Source organism: Cololabis saira, chromosome 2 (assembly GCF_033807715.1).
Source record: "Cololabis saira isolate AMF1-May2022 chromosome 2, fColSai1.1, whole genome shotgun sequence".
NCBI lineage: Eukaryota > Metazoa > Chordata > Actinopteri > Beloniformes > Belonidae > Cololabis > Cololabis saira.
Window position 1 is genome coordinate 25811184 of NC_084588.1, and position 20985 is coordinate 25832168.

Here is a 20985-nt window from a genome sequence, read left to right on the forward strand (position 1 = left end):
AAAACAAAATTAGCTCCTGCAGAGTTAAAACCTTAAAAAAAAAAATAAAATATGAGGCATATGAAACAGACAATCTGAGCCATTCTGACGATCGCTGTCTTGTCAGGGTAACAACAAACGTTAATTAAAATTAAGGAGAACTTTGGCCTATAGAACAATGATATATACATATATGTACTCGCACACCCACACAGACACGCACACACATGCACACAATTTAAGCAAAGACAGGGGTGCGTGCATATTTTCTAATCAAGGCATCATACCAGAGAAATGATTAGGCCTTCAATTTTAAACGGTGTTGTTCCCATTGATAGTTAGAAGAGAAGAAAAAAAAAATAATAAGTAAATATTGATAAATAAAAAAAAAAAAAAAAAAATTACGACATAAAGTCCCATTTTCTGAATTGACTCAGTCACTCACCCCGGGCCAGAGTCCCGCATGGAGGCATACGAAACCAACAATCTGAGCAATTCTGACGATCGCTGTCTTGTCAGGGTAACAACAAACGTTAATTAAAATTAAGGAGATCTTAGGCCTATAGAACAATGATATATACATATATGCACTCGCACACCCACACAGACACGCACACACATGCACACAATTTAAGCAAAGACAGGGGTGTGTGCATATTTTCTAATCAAGGCATCATACCAGAGAAATGATTAGGCCTTCAATTTTAAACGGTGTTGTTCCCATTGATAGTTAGAAGAGAAAAAAATAAATAAAAAATTAATAAATAAATAATAAAAAAAAAAAAAAAAAAAAAAATTAAAAATTAATAAATAAATAAAAAAAAAAAAAAAATAAAAAAAAAATTACGACATAAAGTCCCATTTTCTGAATTGACTCAGTCACTCACCCCGGGCCAGAGTCCCGCATGGACAGCAAGCTGGATAAATCGTCCCAGAAAATTAGCTGGTAGTCACTTTTTTTATTTTCCTGATGAATGCCAGGGCTTCATCTGGCGACGTGAAGTCACGCTGCTGGCCATCATGGGTTACACGCAGCCGGGCGGGGTACAGCAATCCATACCGGACTCCTTCAATCTCCCGCAGCTGACGGCGCACGTCATTAAAGGCAGCGCGCGCCCGCGCTGTCTTGGCTGTGTGATCCGGGAACACGGAGATGCTCATACCCCGGACTTTTATCCGCTGCCGCTCTCTCGCCTTTCTCAGGATGTCAGCGCAGTCGGTGTAGTAATGGAGCCTTGCCACTATTGCGCGGGGCCGCTCCCCGGTCTTCGGTCTCGGCATGAGGGTGCGGTGGGCTCTGTCCACCACCGGCTCTGCGTCGAGGGAGAAGGCTTCCGCCAGGAGCCTGGAAACACCTGCTGCGGATGAAGAGTCAGGATCCTCCTCCGGGACGCCAATAATCCGCAGGTTCTGCCGACGGGACCTTGACTCCAAATCCTCGCATCTGTCCTCCAGCCTCACATATTCTTTCGACAAGTGATCAACTTTTTTCTGGAGAGCAACGATGTCATCTGAGCAGCTTGAGAGCGAGAGCTCGATCCCAGCGACCGTGGCTGCGAGACCCGCGACGTCCGCCTTCATGGAGGAAATACTGCCAGAAAGATCAGCTTTAAGGGAAAGCAGCTCGGACTTAATGGACGTTAAATTCTCGTTCAGTGCTTGCTGAAGCTCTGACCTAAATACAGCCGCAACATCATTGCGAAGAGCGGAGAGAAGTTCGGTTTTAAGCCGGCTGAACTCCGCAGCTGGAACCTGCGCAGCGCAGGTGCTCTCCGGAGGAGGGGAATCACCGCGGGGCGAGGAGACGGCATGAGCAGCAGGCCGCGGGTTAGCTGGAGGGTTATTCCCCGCTTTGAAGGACTTTGGAGGCATTTCCGTGGTAAGTCGTCGAAGTAACCGCGTTGAAAATAGGTTAGTTAAAACCAAAGCCGTGGGAGTGATACAAAAAGTGCCAATAAATGCTGAATTAAAATTAACTCTGCAGGAGCTCCGCTAATTACGTCTCACCCCATGTAAAGCTAAGCCGGAAGCCATAAATGTATATTTTCAGTGGAATTCTCCCAACTGGTGTCCATATCAAGATTAAACTAATTTTGTTGTGGTCATTGCAGAGAAAAACACCAGTGCCATTGTAGATGGCATTAAACCAATGCCATCAAGATCAGAGGGTGTTTCCTTGGTTTTACCAATGTGGGGAATTGGTGACATGAAACACTGACAGTATATTTTACAGTCCTCCTTGAGGTTTGACCATTCAGATTCAAGATTCTTTATTTGTCATTGAGCCAGCGTCCAGACACAACTAAAGTAATTCCAGTACAGCCCGTTCAAAGAGAACAAAGAAAAAACAAACAAACAACACAAGACATGGGTAAACAGATGCCTGAGGCTGCAGCCATGGGTAGGAACCGCCCTTTCATTAGCCGAGAAAAAGGTTTGACACTAGGAAAGAGGAGGGAGAAAAAACATTGAGAAAACTTGGTTGCATTGAGCGACCACCTAACCAATTCTAGGATTTTAAAATTTTTTGAGGATATGCAGAAAGAAGCTCCAAAATAAATTGAGAAGACAGCACAAGATAAAGATGAATGGAACCAGCTCAACATACGAGCTCAGGACTGGAAGGAGGGAGGAATCACCCCGAATGAAAGCATGGAGCTACCAGACAGAAGACACATGCAGTTGTGGAGCAGTACAGACAATGTCCCACCTACTGGACTGTTACGATGCCCCCAGTGCAGCCTGGTCCCCCCCGGGACCTGACAGAACCCACCCCAACAGCTGTGACCTGCGCCAGATACTGGCAGAAAGACATCTGAGATTGCAACAGACTCGAAAAGAAGAAGACAAGACAGAGAGCAACAGCAGGGCAGATGGGGAAGGAGCGAGAGAAAAAAATTGTCCGCCTTCGCCGAGAGCAGGAAGAATAAACCTAAAATAACATCTGGCAGCAGACTGCAGAGTTTCCTGAGTTACCTGCCTACCCTCAACTGGTGCACTTACCTACACTTACCTACATAATGCAGCCAGAGATCACCTGTGTATTGCAGGTCATGAACGTGTTGCCTTTTTTTTCAAGGACTTGCACGACCACATGCGAAACACATGTAGGATACCTGTGGTCAACCATGATGTGTTTGTGTGGTAAACTGCATGTATATCCCATGTTAAGTCCAGAGAATGCACAACACTGACCATGTGAGTGCACATGCTTGAGAGGAGACCAAGGGTGGCTGGAGTGCCAGCAATACTGTATATGCAAGCCCAACAGAGGAGTGTGCAAAACAAGCGTGCTACATGGACTGTAACTTGAATAAAAAAATCTGTTTTTCTAGGCATATAAATTGATGGGGGAGTTTTTACCAACTAGTCATCATTCAGGTTTAAGTGCACCACACAGCTGAAGTCTCTGGCATGCCATATAACAGCTATAATGAACTGAAGCATTACTGCAGGTGACATTAATGGCTGCCACTGAATGAGAGCCTACGGAGGTTGCAGAAAGGAGGGAAAAAGACAATCTTTATACTTCATGTAAAAACCAGATGTTTACCTAATGAACAAATATTCTGACATCCAGGATTTGAGTCCAGCTCTACCAAATATCTTGAACATTTGTTTCAATTTGAATAGGCCTCAGCTTTTGAATTGTACATGAAAAGCAACTTAGTTATAAACAAGATTCATAAATGTAGGGTAATAATGTTTTCCCATGTCTGCTTAAATTTCCTTTTTCCTCAAGACTTGGTAAATTACAGAGAGGTACTTCAAACCATGATTGCAACAAAGCTATTTTTTTGAACCCTTTTGCTTCACAGCTAAATTGTTACAACTGTGTCTTCTGCCTCTTATCTGTGGCAGAACTCCATTAGATACACTCAGTCAGGCTGCCACAGTCCCCATTGTAAATAATGGCCCTTTTTGTACAATGTTAAATTTCAAATATAATGCAAAAACCCTGGATTGCAACCTTTCTTCCAATTAGCTAATTACATGAAAGCCACATAACAGTGCAAACAAGGGGATCTAAAGTGGGAGAGAGGCAGTGACAGTGTCACATCGGCTGTAAAAATTAAAGAAAAAAAAAGAATAAATGTGGCAAAAATAAGCAACTGAAGTAAACAGGTATTGAATTCTAACACGTTTATACCTTTGTTACTAAAATGATAAAGACTTACATTTATTACCCCTAATTAGACATTTTAATGAAAGAAACATTTAAAAAGTGTTCACATTAGATTTATACAAAAAATTCCTACTGGGGGATATACTAGTATTTATATATTGTTAATACATTTCCACTTCCTGTCCTGTAGTTATGGCGAAAACCTTGGTATGGATATACTGTTTGTTCATTTCTGTTCTTTATACATGAATATGCCTAAAATATTTACAATCAAGTTGATGTATAGGGCAGAGTGGATGAAATCAAGAGGAGATATGCACCTACTTGTCTTTAAAAGGTTTTGTAAGCTGTACTGTCTTTTAAATGGTTACTGTAGGGTTGTAATTATTTAAAATGGTGTCAAAACTTTTTCACTTACCTCTCTGTTTTACAGTAATTATGTTTTTTTTTGTTTTGGGTAATGATGAACAAAATGTACTAGTGAATGGATTTACAGAAAAAATGTTCATCATTATCTCTGGTGATGTTCTTTAAATTGGTGCAATGGTTTCCAAAGAAAAGAAAATGGCTAATTAGCAGTACAGTTTATCAGCACATAGGCAGTTTTGTTTATGAAAAGAGAAGCTAGTACTTTCCTGGTCACCATTTACTCTCCAAGCACCGCAATAGCAGCCAGAGGCTTGCCCAGGGGGCTGCTCTATACCTGTAACAAATTTAAAGCATCTGTCTTCCAGCCAGTGTTAGACACAATCTCATGCCATTCACAGAATAGAGACGAACACACTTAGGCAGTTGGGGCTCACTTCATTGTGTGTCCGTAATGGAAGTGCGGCTGTTCAATACACTCAAATACTAAGCAGTTGCTTCCATTGCCCAGACAAGTAAAATAATCGAGTAGCTTGTTGATTGACAGGGTCGATCAAATATAACACCTTTCCATGGCTTTGAGACAAACAAGTTGGCTGTGAAACAAGAAGATAGTTTGAAAAGACTCAATTACTCAAACCACGTTAAGTTCAAACTGTTCCTATAAATTGAACTCTGTACTCCATAATTTACACTTTGCATATCTTTTCAAATATATATTTACTCTAGACCAGTCTTTGATTGTAAAACAAATTCACATTTATTGTTTATATTATTTCTTTACCTTATCTCACCCTGCCGACGAATAGTATGCCTGTGATCAATTTTAATAAGGAAGCAGAAATATCCACTAGAGTCTGCATTTAGATAGAGAATATTGAACTTTTCAAACTTTTCCAACCAAAAACACATGCAAACTCTTACAAGCATTTGTCTTTTACAAAAACACAAAGTATTTTACTACATTACTCAGACCTTCCATAAAGGTGTGTATAACAGCTAGGCATTATTTGCCTAGAAAAAAAAAAGTACCTTTCAGACGAATGAAACACTGTTGAAATATGCAAAGTATTGAAGTGTGACCAGCAAGCAATCAAACAGAGTTTTGTGAGCAATCATTGGGGTTGTGAAAAATATATAGAGGAGGAATGGTGCAAATTAACTGCGAAAGACTAAAATAATCAGAACGAAACGACATGCCACAGACCTAAAGTTGTGACAACAAGATGTCAGGTGCTCAGGGACAAGGCCAAAGTCAAAAAGGCTTATACATGGCTGCTACGAAATATAATTCACAACCTGGAGAAACTTCTGAAGATATGTTAGGGGTTTTAAGGACAGGTGAAATGAGAGGGTTCTTGATGGAGCAGACGGATGGACCTTTGCAGGATTTCTAATTCACACAGAGCTCTGCTTTAAATCGGATGCCAAGAGGATTGAGAAAGGGTCCCTGTATGTGTTTTCTGTTATTAAGCATGACCAAGTTGGAACTTTTTCATGATGAAGTTTGACTGAAAATCCCCTTGTGAACTTGCTGCCAATTTCTGCTTTCTTCAAGCAGTGTTATAAAAAAGTCTGCTTACAAGAGAGCAATGGTTTGTATGCAAGACAGTACTACAAGTAGTCCTGACTACCAGTGCTGTAAAGGCCCTAAAGAAAAAAAAAGAATAGAAAAATGACCTGGCCCACTTCCAAACCCAACTGTTAAGACCTTGTGGGTCTTCTGTCTGGTGAGGAAAGACAAGAAATTCACATCTTTGAACAAACAAAGGAAGCTGTGATTACTTCAACAATGCATTTTGATCATGAGCAACAGAAAGAAACTGACAGCCTCTAGATTGCAGGTTTATTAAAAAAACAAAAAAAAAACAAAAAAACACTGTAGGTTTATGGTGTTTATTTTTGAGAATTGCACCAATATTGGTCTCTACAAATTTATTTTAAAGTTATGTAGTTGTTTTGAATAAATAATTGGCAAAAAATCCCTGTTAAGAGTGTTTTTAAAATGTCCAAATAATTTTACACTTACATTATTCTCCTGAGCAACACAAAGCTCCCCCGGGAAGTTAAACACTCAACTTTCAGATTTAGTGGTTTGTATTGAATGAGAGCACTGCTTGGTGATCAATCCTTACATCTCAAAGTTTGCTTTACAATTGTCAGATCCGTTTCACTGCATGATGAATCTGTTTGATATAAGCAGAAAAAAATCTGCATTAAGTCAGTTATTAGGATGGGAAATGATTCTGACCGTAGAAATTTCACATGAGCAGAACTAAGGTCAGTCAACGTTCAGGTATTTTTCATCTGTCAACGTTTTTGAAAGACTAAGGTTGTGATGAGAGAAGTGTCTGTGATTGAATGAATCTATCAATGACCACCAACACACTCCTGTTCATTAACAAGTGTGACCTTTCAGCTACGTAGAAAGGATAAATAGGTGAATATATCCCATCTCATGATTGTAAGATGCTACTTCATTTAATGATGAATGTAAGAGTGTTAAACTCTACATACTGGGCCCTCAAGCAATGCTTTACCTCTTGAAAAAGGTTTAAATCCAGTTAAATCCCTGGAAAAAGCTGCACTAGAGAACTAACTAAACTCATTGTTCTCCATATGCTGTTTTTTGGTATTTGGTCATATTTTTGGCCAAAATCAGAAGGAAGGTTTAGAGTGCCCAAATGGTCAGTATTCCCCATCATCTAACTGTCATGTTTTAACAGCAGAGACTGCAGAAAGGCTCAAATATGTCCAAGCTCAGCCATGGCAGCAACCCTGACTATCTCTCTTCCCTGCCTGCTCTGAACCACAGCAGTAACTAATTACCATAGACACTACCTTTCTGATCAACGCAAAGCATTCTCTGTTGTATCCAATGATGCACCATGAATTTAAATGAGCCAATTAGTGTTCCTATTCCCCCAGTGTCGAATACACAAAGTCTTTAATTGAGATTCTGCAGCACAGCATTACAGCAGAAAGATGAACTGGCCTGTAGGCCATGGTGGAAGGATGAACATCATGTAGCTCAGCTTGTACTATGGATTCATTTACAGGTGGTGTTGTCAAAGACTGAAACCTACAATGTAAATACAAATATACATGCATGTATATACCAAAAGGTGATTTAACCTTTGTCTGGTGTTAGCTTTCTGTTACCATCTCCGATGTTAACGGGTCGGTTTTGACCCGTGTTTTAAATCATCTCTAAAATACACTAAAAGCAATTATCCATCATCCAATTTGTTTATCATCTCTTGGTTACATTGTTAGGCTTCCTTATCCATGAAAATATTGGTTTTAATATTTTTGGTGTGGGCCTCTGGGCCTTTTTTTGTCAGTATAGCCCTTGATTTCAATTTTAAAAACTGGTAAAATGAACCTCAAGAGAATCATATGAATAAATAAAAGGTTGTTGTGTTACCTGGCTATTACTGAGGGGTATTAGAACACATCTCTTAAATAAATTTGTTTCATCAATTTTTTCATTTTAATAATATTAACTATAGTAACATCTATGGTGTTATGGGTCAATTTCGACCCGTTTACATTTACCTCACGGAAATGGAAAAAAAAAAAGTATTTTTTCAGCAATAGAACTTTAAAGAATTGTCACAAGTGATATTGTGACCCTGCAGGCCAGTAGTCAAATCAAGGACCACACGTTTTCCTTGGTTCTTCTCAGGGATGCCACTCGCAGCTTTGCCTGTGTAAATCTGTAGGTTCCAGGCATAGCTGTTTTTGGCATTGCAGGCTGCCCAGATTTTTATGCCGTACTTCCCTGGCTTACTGGGTATGTATTGCCAGAAGGGGCATTTTCCTGGGAAAAGGAGAAGACGTTCATCCACTGTCACCTCTGGTCCTGGGTTGAACATCAGTGGAAGGAGCTGAACCCATTTCTCCCAGACATCCCTGATGGGGGCAAGCTCGTCAGATCTTGTTTTGGTATCCCTGTTGTCAAATCTGAGGAATCGTGATATCATTCGAAAGGTCTGAAGTGACATTGTTCCCCGGAAAATATTTCTGTCTGTCGATGCATCCCAGAGACTATCAGTGGACTCATTGCAGGATCTGTACACTCCAGCAAGAAGAAGAACATATAAGCATCCAGGCATTCCTCATCCATGTCTTTCCACATGTCGCCATGGACTTTTTTCCCTTCAAGGTTTGTCATAGCAATTATGACTCTTTTTATTGACAATAGCATAAATAGCTCAAAACATGTTTTGATATCACTGACTCTTGTCACAGCAAACCTTGTGATTCCAGGGGTCCTTTTGATGACATTTTCAGTAGCTGCCCTGCCATGTACATCTTGAGGTACTGAGCTCCAAAGTATCTTTCCATTTTTGGACTTGAATGTTTCAGCAGGATAAGCTTCAGCACCAGTGACCTCCTCGTCAGACTCACCAGATGTGTCAGTGTCTTCTGGATGATACTCCACATCGTCTTCCTCCTCAGAAGCCTGCTCCTCTGCATCACTATTCTGCTCATTGTCGTCTCTCTCATTTTCAACAAAAATATAGTCCAGAACTTGGCTTACTGTAAATCTTCTTCTCATCTTTGCATGCTACAAACTGGAGATGTGCACTCTGCAAGTGAAATTAGTGAATTGACCCTAAACGTCTGGACATGCCCGACTTTATTTGTTTTTGTTTCTGTGCAGGTAAACTGGAAAACAAAAATCCAAAATGAGAATCCACTGAAGCTCACATGACTGGGAGAGGAGCTGGCTGTCTGACAGTGCACTTATGATTTCAGTTTTGGCTCTAATTATTGCTTTATAAGCTTATTTTATAACCGGGTCGAAACCGACCCTAGCACCAAAAAGGTAACAATTTCAACCAGAGCATTTTATAATTTAGTGAAAAACATTTTTTGGATATTATTTTGTTGAAATAGAGGTTCCCGACAAAGTCAAAAAGCCTTGATGCAATAAATGCATTTTTGTGGTAGTTTTATGAATTTAAAACCTAAGAACGGGTCGGTGGCGACCCTAACACCAGACGAAGGTTAAGTGAATTTGAACGTGGCCCTGGTTGTTGGTGCCAGACCGGCTGGTCTGAGTATTTCAGAAACTGCTGATCTACTGGGATTTTCACGCACAACCATGTCTAGGGTTTATAGAGAATGGTCAGAAAAACAGAACATGTCCAGTGATGGATGGATGGATGGATGGATGGATGGATGGATGGATGGATGGATGATGGATGGATGGATGGATGGATGGATGGATGGATGGATGGATGGATGGATGATGGATGGATGGATGTATATACCTCACAGCAAAAAGGTTCTTGGTTCAAGTCCCGGCGGGAGCCTCTCTGTATGAAGTTTCCATGTTCTTCCAGCGCTTGCGTTGGTTCCTTCCGGGTGTTTCGACTTCCTCTCACAGTCCAAAAACATACATGCTAGGTCGATTGATTCTAAATTGCTTGAGTTGCGAGTGTGAGCGTGCATGGTTGTTTGTATAAATATGTGGTCCTGCAATGGAACTGGCGACCTGTCCAGGGTGTACCCCTGTCTCTAACCTGAATTGAGCTGGTATAGGCCCTTGTACAGGATTAAACAGGTTTTAAATAGTATGGAGAATATTTCGACATAAAAGCCTCTCTTATGCTATCTGACATCATTTGATTTAAGTGATTGCCTTTCTCTGGATGTATTTTAGGCATTAACATCAGACACGTTTCATGACATTGTGCTATAACGAAGAAAAATCTATTAAGACATCATGATGAAAATCGTGTGCCTTGACAAGTGTGGTTCATCGTTGGGAACTATTCCCAGGTGCCTGAAGGTCTCAGGTTCATCTGTTCAAACAATAATTATGCAAGTTTAAGAAGCATTTAGCATACGGCCCCTACCACTCAGGAAGATGACGGCTTTTGTGTCCCTGAGAGGAACGCATTTGATTCAGTGTTCAAATGAACTCTCAACCAACAAAAGATGTGGGCCTAAAGCACTAGGAAAGTGTTATCAACAGTAAAATGTGTTCTTTACCAACAGGAGCTGAAAGTCAGCACAGCAAGGAAATAAACACTACTCCAAAGCCACCACTCCTGAGTCGCCATAATAAAAGCCAGATTATAGTTTGCACCAGCACATGAGGACAATTATATTGATTTATGTGTTGTGTCCTGTGATCGTGTTGGACAAAAACTGAAATATTTGGACATAGTGATCATTAGGTGTTTTTCCATTAGCAGGAGTTCAAAGTAAACCCACCGGACGGGAGCCTCGGACAGGGCCAACCCCCTCCTTAAACCCTTCAGCCAGAGTGTCCCCGTTACACTACAGTGCAACACAACGGTTGACCGAACAAACAATACAGCCTACCACGTGATGGCAATAATGTCAATTTTTCACAGTTCACAAACAGCCAACAGCATAAAAAGAGATGGAAAAGAAGATTGCAGCTAAAGAGAAGAAGAAATAAGTAAACAGAAAGGCACAGACATGTTCCTTTTGTTTTTGTTGTTTGTAAAATAAACGCCTCCGCTGGACCTCTTTATTATTGTAACAAACTTGTTGGTCTATCTATCATTTCTTTCTTGTAATCTCGATATTCATTCAATATACTCGCGACAAAATGTTTTGGTTCCAATAAGTTTAAATGAGTTATGTTTACGTGATTTATGTTTACGTGCCAGGGCCAAACATAATTTGGAAATCCAAATCAGCAGAGATCCCCCCCTGATAGTTCCTGTAGGCCAATCTGAGTACCTCTCCTACTAAAGGAACATCCTTTGCCCGTAAAGGTTTCTGAAGGCCTCTTTTGCAGGGCCTGGACTGATAATAGAGACACACGTCAACGATCTCACCACAAAAAAACCTATCCAGAACCATCGCTAATGGAAATGCACCTATGTTTGTTTCTGCCCCCGGGAGACCATCCCAACTGTGAAGATTTGCTGCATGTGGGACTGGTCCAGTTTAAATAATAGATGGCATAATGAAGGAAGAGATTATTTATCGAAGCAGTATCTCAAGAAATCTCCTCAAAAGTCCCTGCTTCCCAAGCCAACCCCAAAAATAGCTCAAAATTAAATGTAAAATGACGTAAGCCCAAAAATGGAAGGTATTGGAGTGGTCATCTCCCAGCTCTGACCTCAGTCCTGTTGAAGATTTGTGGGCCATGTTGAAAAGGCATATCGAAGGAAGAAAACCGACAAACCCTACTTCTGTCAAGACAAATGGGCTAAAATTTCAGCCAAATATTGAATGAAGCTTGTGAAGAAAAAAAATTGAAAAATTAAAATATATGTGAATCCTGACTGACCTGAGACAAGTGATGTTTTCTTCTAATCACATTTGTTTGCTAAAGTGCATCCAGGGCGCACAACAGGTAGTTTCTGGTCATAGGCTGAACCTCCAGCAGAGCTGTGGCTTAACAGCAGTGATGCATTTTCTGTAGCTTTTGGTTTTAACACAATAAAAATAGCGGCCGAGATGAGTTTCCTCCGCAGGGTGGCCGGACGCTCCCTTAGAGATGGTGTGAGGAGTTCGGTCACCCGGGAGGAGCTCGGAGTTGAGCCGCTGCTCCTTCACATTGAGAGGAGTCAGCTGAGGTGGCTTGGGCATCTGTATCGGATCCTCCTGGACGCCTCCCTAGGGAGGTGTTCCAGGCATGTCCCTCCTCCTTAGGGAGGTGTTCCAGGCATGTCCCTCCTCCCTAGGGAGGTGTTCCAGGCATGTCCCACCGGGAGGAGACCCCGGGGAAGACCCAGGACACGCTGGGGAGACTATGTCTCTCGGCTGGCCTGGGAACGCCTCGAACTCCCCTCGGAAGAGCTGGAGGAAGTGTCTGGGGTGAGGGAAGTCTGGGCATCTCTGTTGAGACTGCTGCCCCCGCGACCCGGGAATGGATAAGTGGCGGACGATGGATGGATGGATGGATGGATGGACAATAAAAATGCATTTTATAATTTAGATTTTAAAAAGTTTTGGAATATAATTTGAGAAAAAAAATTAAACGTACCCCCATTGGCAGAACAGCTACTGTACAGGTTCATTGCTTTTTATGTCTAGAGTTCTGTTGCTGATTGGCAAAATAATGAGTGGCTGCCTTGCATTTTCCTGATTTTTTTTTTCTAAATAATGTCCTCGCCATAAGAGGACCTTGTTCAGTGTATCCTGCTGTGAATATTGAATGTAATATAACATAATGTAACAAGCTGTTGTTGTCACATACACACAAAAAAAAAAACTAACCTAAACTAATTTCCTTCGGCTAAAGATGTGCATTTCACCCCTAAACGTATTTTCAATGTGTCTGTTTGCTCAACTAGCTGTTGCAAGGGAAGTCCATACCTAAACTGGGGACACTGGATCAGATTGAAACAGGAAGTGGAGACGCGGAGGGACGCTACAGCGGTGACTGTGATGATGAGGACGGCTGTGGTGGTTCGGGTGGTGGCGAGGTTAAGAAGAAAGTTTCCAGAGTCTCCAAACGTAAGTCCCTTTTTGTCAACTAATTGGCTTGAATGGTTCCAGACAAATACAAGAAATACAAACAGGTTTCCGAACACAGCACAAAGCTCTATAGTAAGCTGAATTAATGAAGAGCATATCTAATATTTACAAAACACACAAGATCAAAAGAATGAAAAACAGTCAACCACATCAAATAAAGGAGGGTTCATGTGTCATTGAACTTACAGCCCAAATAATAATTTCCATTTAGCTTTTTAAGTTCAAAGATTTTAAAGAAAAGCCTAGTTTTTCATCAGTGAAGACAACCAAAACTGGTTCCGTGTAATACAATATTTTAAGAAGCCTTTCTCCAGTCCCCATTTTATGACAGCTGTAATAATAGTCATTAAAGATAATAGTTGCTATGGGGACATTATTGCAATCAAGGCCTGTAACTTCAGAAATTATTGCTCCTGAGTGGTTCAGCAACCCTCGGTGAATCACCTCGACAGAGCTCTTTCACACTCTTCTCTCAGCACATGGGTCCGTCCTCTCCTCTCTCTACTCTCCATCAAACATGCTAACAACCTGATTAATCACCTCTCTCATTTTGCCTATGGCGACTGCAAGGAAGCTGGGGTCATCCAAACAAGCCATTCTATCTGTGAAAATGTTTCCTCTACTGCTTGTCAGTCTGACTAGAGGCTTCAGCAGCTCAGGCTCAGGGAAGTCGCAAAAATAATCACTCATCTGAGGCTGTCGGGGGCGCTGACATTTATCACCCATTACAGCTGAGCTGCCCTTTCCTTGTCATAGGCCAGATCAGCCTGTCTCCTATATTTATGACCCACTGTCTGTTGGTACCACTGTTGAACATCTGTCCCCTGCTGCCTGACCCTCACACCAACACAGAGGATTCCCTGCAGGGTCAGTTTCTTGGGGGCTTCTCTTAAAAACAACGACAGAGAAAATCTCAACGTTGGAGAAAATGGACTAAAACATCTAGTCTTTGATAAATTATTGCAATTGCTGCTACCGCTGTTGAGAAAATTGCCAGATGATGAAGGCAGCAGATGATCATTCACAAGATTATTCAGAGGGAAAAGCCTTTATGTAATGCATAATGGTTAAGTAGTGTTACAGGACAACTTCATCGTATTAATGAAGCCAAAAACAGCTGGAAACTAGATTTTGATTACTTTAGATTGACCGGCTACGTCACATCCAGCGCTGCCAGAGATGTGGAAATTCGCAAAAAGCGTGTCTATTACACTTCTGCAAATAAGTGGATTCTCCCATAGAAACTGCCCCCTTCATACATGATTCTTACATCACTCCTCTGAATATGCAACGTAATCACACATTTCTGTAGAAATATAGAGTATGGACTAACTGAGTGGCTAACATTAATCCAGTGAGTATTATTCAAAGGCAGATAGACTATTGCCACCTGTCCACACTAGGTTAATATGAGTTTGGTTAATGATGGTGGTTAATGGACTGGTATAAATTGAAGATGTGCATATATTCTTTTAATGCCAAATACACTCTTCTGATGGTGTGGCAAATAGTGGCTTTGCTAAGATTTTCGGCATCCCCCACTGCACGTAAGTCCACTTGCGAAATATCTGATCCTAGCACAGATGACCTGTGTAACGGTGAGGGCGCGGCTTCGCTCGGTGCGGTGCTGCAGGTTGGCACCCAGTAGTCTGCACAGGTAGCAGATGGCACCCCCAGAAAAAGCGGTAGTGTTCATGAAGGTAGTTGTCCGGAAAAGCAAACGGGTCCTGAAACACTCTCAATATAAGTTCCCTTTGCTTCATCATCGACAAGCTCATTCAAAAATGGGCAAAAATTTCCAAAACAGACAAAACACATTGGATTCTGATCTGCAGGACTCCTGACTGAACAATGAGGCACCAGATTTAAATAAACCTGGCTGTTAACCTGGTCTGGAGCAGACTGCAGTGTTGGTGTTGGTAAGTCGGTTAGCTTTTGGTTAGCAAAAAGGTTGATGTCCCTCTGTGACATTTGCCTTAATGAGATCTTGCAAGATTGATCTCAGCAAGACAACTTGGCTACATAGTGTATTTACAGGCCAAAAAGGCGCACTGTATCAGGGGCAGAGGTCCCATCCATCCTGTAAATAAAAAAGCCTACAAATTCAATTCAATTCAATTCAATTCAGTTTTCCAGTTAATAATCACCTGTACCTCATGCAGGTAATTTGGGACCCTTTCCATGTTAACCAATTCAACTTTTAAGATGTTTTGGTCACATGGGTTGAAGGTGAAAATGGACCATAGCCACCCACTCAGGAAAGTCACAGCTGCATTGTAAGTGTTGGATAGTACCAGCCCTGTTAGTTGAATCCTCGCACGGAAAAAAAGAAAAATAGTAAAGCCTCCTTAACCCAAATTACACAGTAGAAAAGGGACCTTTTGTTAAGCAGTTTCTCTCTAACTGCTGAGCTTTTTGTGAGTAGTTCATTGCTTTGAGCAAAATGGACAATGAGCGATCAGTATTACAGTAAAGTTTGAGAAAGCTGCAGATTCTAGCAACAATTCTCTGTAGGTTCATAAGTAAAAGCTGCCTCCATTCATTGTCTTTTTTTTAATACCCTTTTAAAATGATATGTTAATATGCTTCATTTCATTTGGTGCCAGAAGTACAGCTTTGAAATCTGTACCACAGCTACTGCAGCTTTATTTAGCAGCAGAGTTCATAAATTGGCTTCCATGAGGTTAAATCACTATGGAGTAGATGCAGTTTTAATGAATGCCCTTAGTTTTTCCAGAGTGTGTGCAAAAACTTTGAAACGGTACGTGAGGCCGTACAGACAAAAATACAATATTAAATACAATTAAAGCTGCAAGCAGCGATGAACGGGCCCTCGCACTCACGGCCACCGCCCCCCATAAGCATATCAGAAAAGACACCGCCCACGACTTCCTATGTCAAACCATTCAAAAGTTATGGCAGATAAAAGTATTCTAGGGGGCGCTGTTGAGCCATTTTGCCACGCCCATTAATGCAAACCATGAAAGATCAAATTCATCGCCAGGCCTGGCTTGCATGCCAAATTTGGTGCCTTTTGGGGAACTATCAAATATGGACCAATCAGATGAAGGGGGGGTCCGCTTGTTGGCGTCTAGCGTCGCCACGGTAACACTTTTGAAAGAGAAAAGTAATGCGTGTAGTCGCAGGATGGACACGCACATTTTGATGTATAACACATCTGGGTTCACGATACGGTTCGGGCTGAATTAACTCTCGAAGGAATGGCATATATTGCTCCAAAATTACGCAATTAATTCAGAATGTTCATAATGGCCGACTTCCTGTTCGGTTTCGGCCATGGCGCCAAGAGACTTTTCTTTTAGTTGCGACATGATACAGGAGTGTACCAATTTTCGTTCATGTACGTCAAACCGTATTATGGGGCTTGAGGCGCAAAGTTTTTTCTGTCTGAACCAACCAGATGAAGGGTGGCCGCGCTTTTTGGCGTCTAGCATCGCAACGGTAACGCTTTTGAAAGAGAAAAGTAATGCGTGTAGTCGCAGGATGGAGACGCACATTTTGATGTATAACACACTTGGGTGCACGTTACGGTTCGGGCTGAATTAACTTTCGAAGGAATGGCATAAATTTCGCCAAAATGACACAACTAATTCAAAATGGCTGACTTCCTGTTCGGTTTCGGGCATGACGCCAAGAGACTTTTCTTTCAGTTGCGCCATGATACAGGTGTGTACCGATTTTCGTGCGTGTACGACATACCGCATTCTGGGGCTTGAGGCACAAAGTTTTCAAGGGGGCGCTGTTGAGCCATTTTGTCACGCCCATTAATGCAAACCATTAAATATCAAATTTTTCGCCAGGCCTGACTTGCATGCAAAATTTGGTGACTTTTTGGGCACGTTTAGGGGGGCAAAAAGGCCCTCCTTTCGTCAGAAGAAAAAAAAAGAAAGAAAGAAAGAAAAATTCCTACAGATACAATAGGGCCTTCGCACTGAAGGTGCTCGGGCCCTAATAATAATTAAAGCTGCAAGCAGCAATGAACGGGGCCTCGCACTCACGGCCACCGCCCCCCATAAGTATCAGAAATGACAACACCCACGACTTCCTATGTCAAACCATTGAAAAGTTATAGCAGAAAAAAGGGACAACCAATCAGAAGAAGGGGCGGGGCTAATTCAGGCCAATGAAGGTCAAGGACTCCATACAGAATCTGATGACACCACCCACGACTCTCTATGTCAAACCATTCCAAAGTTATAGCAGAAAATCGGGACAACCAATCAGAAGAAGGGGCGGGGCTAATTAAGGCCAACGAAGCTTAAGGACTCATTACAGAGTCCCATGACACCACCCACGACTTCCTATGTCAAACCATTCAAAAGTTATAGCAGAAAAAAGGGACAACCAATCAGAATAAGGGGCGGGGCTAATTAAGGCCAACGAAGCTTGAGGACTCATTACAGAGTCCCATGACACCACCCACGACTTCCTATGTCAAACAATTAAAATGTTATAGCAGAAAAAAGGGACAACCAATGACAAGAAGGGGCGGGGCTAATTCAGGCCAATGAAGGTCAAGGACTCCATACAGAATCTTATGACACCACCCAGGACTCTCTATGTCAAACCATTCCAAAGTTATAGCAGAAAATCGGGACAACCAATCAGAAGAAGGGGCGGGGCTAATTAAGGCCAACGAAGCTTAAGAACTCATTACAGAGTCCCATGATACCACCCATGACTTCCTATGTCAAACCATTCAAAAGTTATAGCAGAAAAAAGGGACAACCAATCAGAAGAAGGGGCGGGGCTAATTAAGGCCAACGAAGCTTAAGGACTCATTACAGAGTCCCATGACAACACCCACAACTCTCTATGTCAAACCATTCAAAAGTTATGGCAGAGAAAAGTATTCTAGGGGGCGCTGTTGAGCCGTTAGGCCATGCCCATTAATGCAAACCGTGAAATATCAAATTTATCGCCAAGTCTGTCTTGCATGCAAAATTTGGTGACTTTTGGAGAACTATCAAATATGGACCAATCAGATTTCAAAATGGCCGACTTCCTGTTCGGTTTCGGCCATGGCTCCAAGAGACTTTTCTTTAAGCTGTGACATGATACAGGTTTATAGCGATTTTGGTGCATGTACGTCAAACCGTATCGTGGGGCTTGAGGCACAAAGTTTTCCGGGGGGCGCTGTTGAGCCATTTTACCACACCCATTAATGCAAACCATGAAATATCACATTTATCGCCAGTCCTGGCTTGCGTGCCAAATTTGGTGCCTTTTGGGGAACTATCAAATATGGACCAATCAGATGAAGGGGGGGTGCGCTTGTTGGCGTCTAGCGTCGCCACGGTAACACTTTTGAAAGAGAAAAGTAATGCGTGTAGTCGCAGGATGGAGACGCACATTTTGATGTATAACACATCTGGGTTCACGATACGGTTCGGGCCGTATTAATTCTCGAAGGAATGGCATATATTGCTCCAAAATTACGCGATTAATTCAGAATGTTCAAAATGGCCGACTTCCTGTTCGGTTTCGGCCGTGGCGCCAAGAGACTTTTCTTTAAGTTGCGACATGATACAGGTGTGTAGCGATTTTCGTTCATGTACGTCAAACCGTATTGAGGGGCTTGAGGCGCAAAGTTTTTTCTGTCTGAACCAATCAGATGAAGGGTGGGCGCGCTTTTCGGCGTCTAGCGTCGCCACGGTAATGCTTTTGAAAGAGAAAAGTAATGCGTGGTGTCGGAGGATGGAGACGCACATTTTGATGTATAACACACCTGGGTGCACGTTACGGTTCGGGCCGTATTAACTGCCGAAGGAAGGCATAAATTTCGCCAAAATGACACGATTAATTCAAAATGGCCGACTTCCTGTTCGGTTTCTCGACATGACGCCCAGAGACTTTTCTTTAAGTTGGGCCATGATACAGGTGTGTACCGATTTTCGTGCATGTACGACAAACCGCATTGTGGGGCTTGAGGCACAAAGTTTTCCGGGGGGCGCTGTTGAGCCATTTTGCCACGCCCATTAATGTAAACCATTAAATATCAAATTTTTCGCCAGGCCTGACTTGCATGCAAAATTTGGTGACTTTTTGGGCACGTTTAGGGGGGCAAAAAGGCCTTCCTTTTGTCAGAACAATAAGAAGAAGAAGAAGAAGAAGAAGAAGAAGAAGAATTCCTACAGATACAATAGGGCCTTCGCACTGCAAGTGCTCGGGCCCTAAAAACCAGAATCAAGTGCAGCTATTGAACCAGCAACCAAAATGCCTACATTTGATATCAAAACCAATGTTTTTTTAATGGTGTCTCACCAAAGACGAGAGCAATTAAAAATGAAAAGATGTGAAAAAATAAAATACCGTTACACACAACTGGATGAAATCACAAGGAGAGTGGTACATTTATTTTATTTTATTGAGGTGTTCATACAAGGTCTGCATTTATGGAAGATTTACGCTGCCATTATATGAAAAGCATGCCAGTCAGTCAAAGGAGATTGACAACGGTGATATTACCATCTCATCATCAGATATAGGGCTTAAAGACCATGTATAATTTAATTGGATTTCTTTCTTTGCAATTATCCCTAATCCCCCTCCTTTGTGGGTTTGATATTTATCTGCTGGCGATAGATCTGTGCGATAAGGAAATCAAATGGGATGAGCTCACTACAGACAATACAAGGCTTTTTAAGGGATTATTCTCATTATGCAAAATTACTGTTGTGTAAAAATGTTATGTATTTGACAAGATGAAGTGATTTGAGCTTGTCACGCTTCAGGAAGATCAAAGATCCAAAGTCTGTGTGTTGTTTGTCCTTTTGTCCCTCATCTTGCATTTAATCATTAGGAGCAAAGTGTTTTTTTGTTTTTTTTCCTGCACTTCAGATAGCCCTTTTTTGTAAACATTTAATGAGGGGGAAAAATGTATTTTTGTGTGAACACACTGGTAATATTGAAAGCACAAAGTGAAAACAACAGATTGATTCTCTTTAGTAGACTCAACATAGAATGCCAGTGACGTCCAGTGACGTCTGACTTAGAAGATTCAGGTTTCCAAGACATAATAAAGCAAGGGTGAGGAACCCTGGTTTTTAATGCCTGCCGTTTCCAAGTTTTTAGATATTCCCTTTTTGAGCACACCTGATTCAAATTAATGAATCATCATCAGCTTCAGCAGTCATTAAAGGCTGCAAAACTCTGATAATGATGCCATTTGTATCAGGGTGTGATGAAGCAAGGAAACATCTAAAACATGCAGGACCACGGCCATGGAGAATCAGGGTTCCCCATCTCTGGAACAGAGCATGTATCTAGGATCATTTACATATTTTTTCCCTATATTGCCTCCAGTTTTTACAGTTGATACACACCTGCCAGTTGGTTCAATAAACACACTCACCCTGACTTGAGTTTTTTGATTAAATGAAACCAACATTTAACCCTGATGACTGCATTAATGTCAAAATAATTGTGGGATGGCCGGGTCCTGCTCTGTATCCGGTTGCAGAGCATGTAAAGCATTATAACTAACACCTCAATTACTGATTATAATAGACATAATTGTAATTTTCATTAACAAAATCTATAATGCATTTAGCTTCTCTGGAGCTGTGTGGGCCCAAGCACTGTCTGCACAGTTCCCTTTAAGTTTTTATTCCACAAGTTTAAATGAGTGTTTTTCAAAACCTTTTTTTACACCCACAAAAAAGACAGAGAAAGATTTAATTTTCATGTTTGAGTTTTGTAAATTATATTTCATAGTTGTTTCTTTTGCCTGTTGACTGTATGGTTACTGTTGGCTGTATTTGACAATCATAAATCCTTTTCCCGGTATGGGGGGACGATTCTTAATTATCAATTCTGCTGTGATAGCTATAAATAAACTGGGTTAAGCAATATCAAAATGTTTCCTATCCCAGCTTTAAATATGATAAATACAATTGTGCTATTTTGGCTCTTCAACTTAAAATGCAACAAAGCATTGCGTGCATACTGTGCAGACTTCTCATGTCATGTCAACTGAGGTTTGAGTTGCATCTGAACAAAAACACCTTTTTGAA

General features: G+C 41.5%; 1 protein-coding gene across 1 annotated transcript in view; it reads left to right on the top strand.

Moving 5' to 3' along the window:
- gpc5a (glypican 5a) overlaps positions 1 to 20985 on the top strand; it is a 195862-nt gene that overhangs the window by 102158 nt on the left and 72719 nt on the right. Inside the window, exon 8 of the mRNA XM_061741683.1 lies at positions 12766 to 12928. Coding sequence (XP_061597667.1) covers positions 12766 to 12928 — 163 coding nt within the window. The remainder of the gene's footprint in view (positions 1 to 12765; positions 12929 to 20985) is intronic.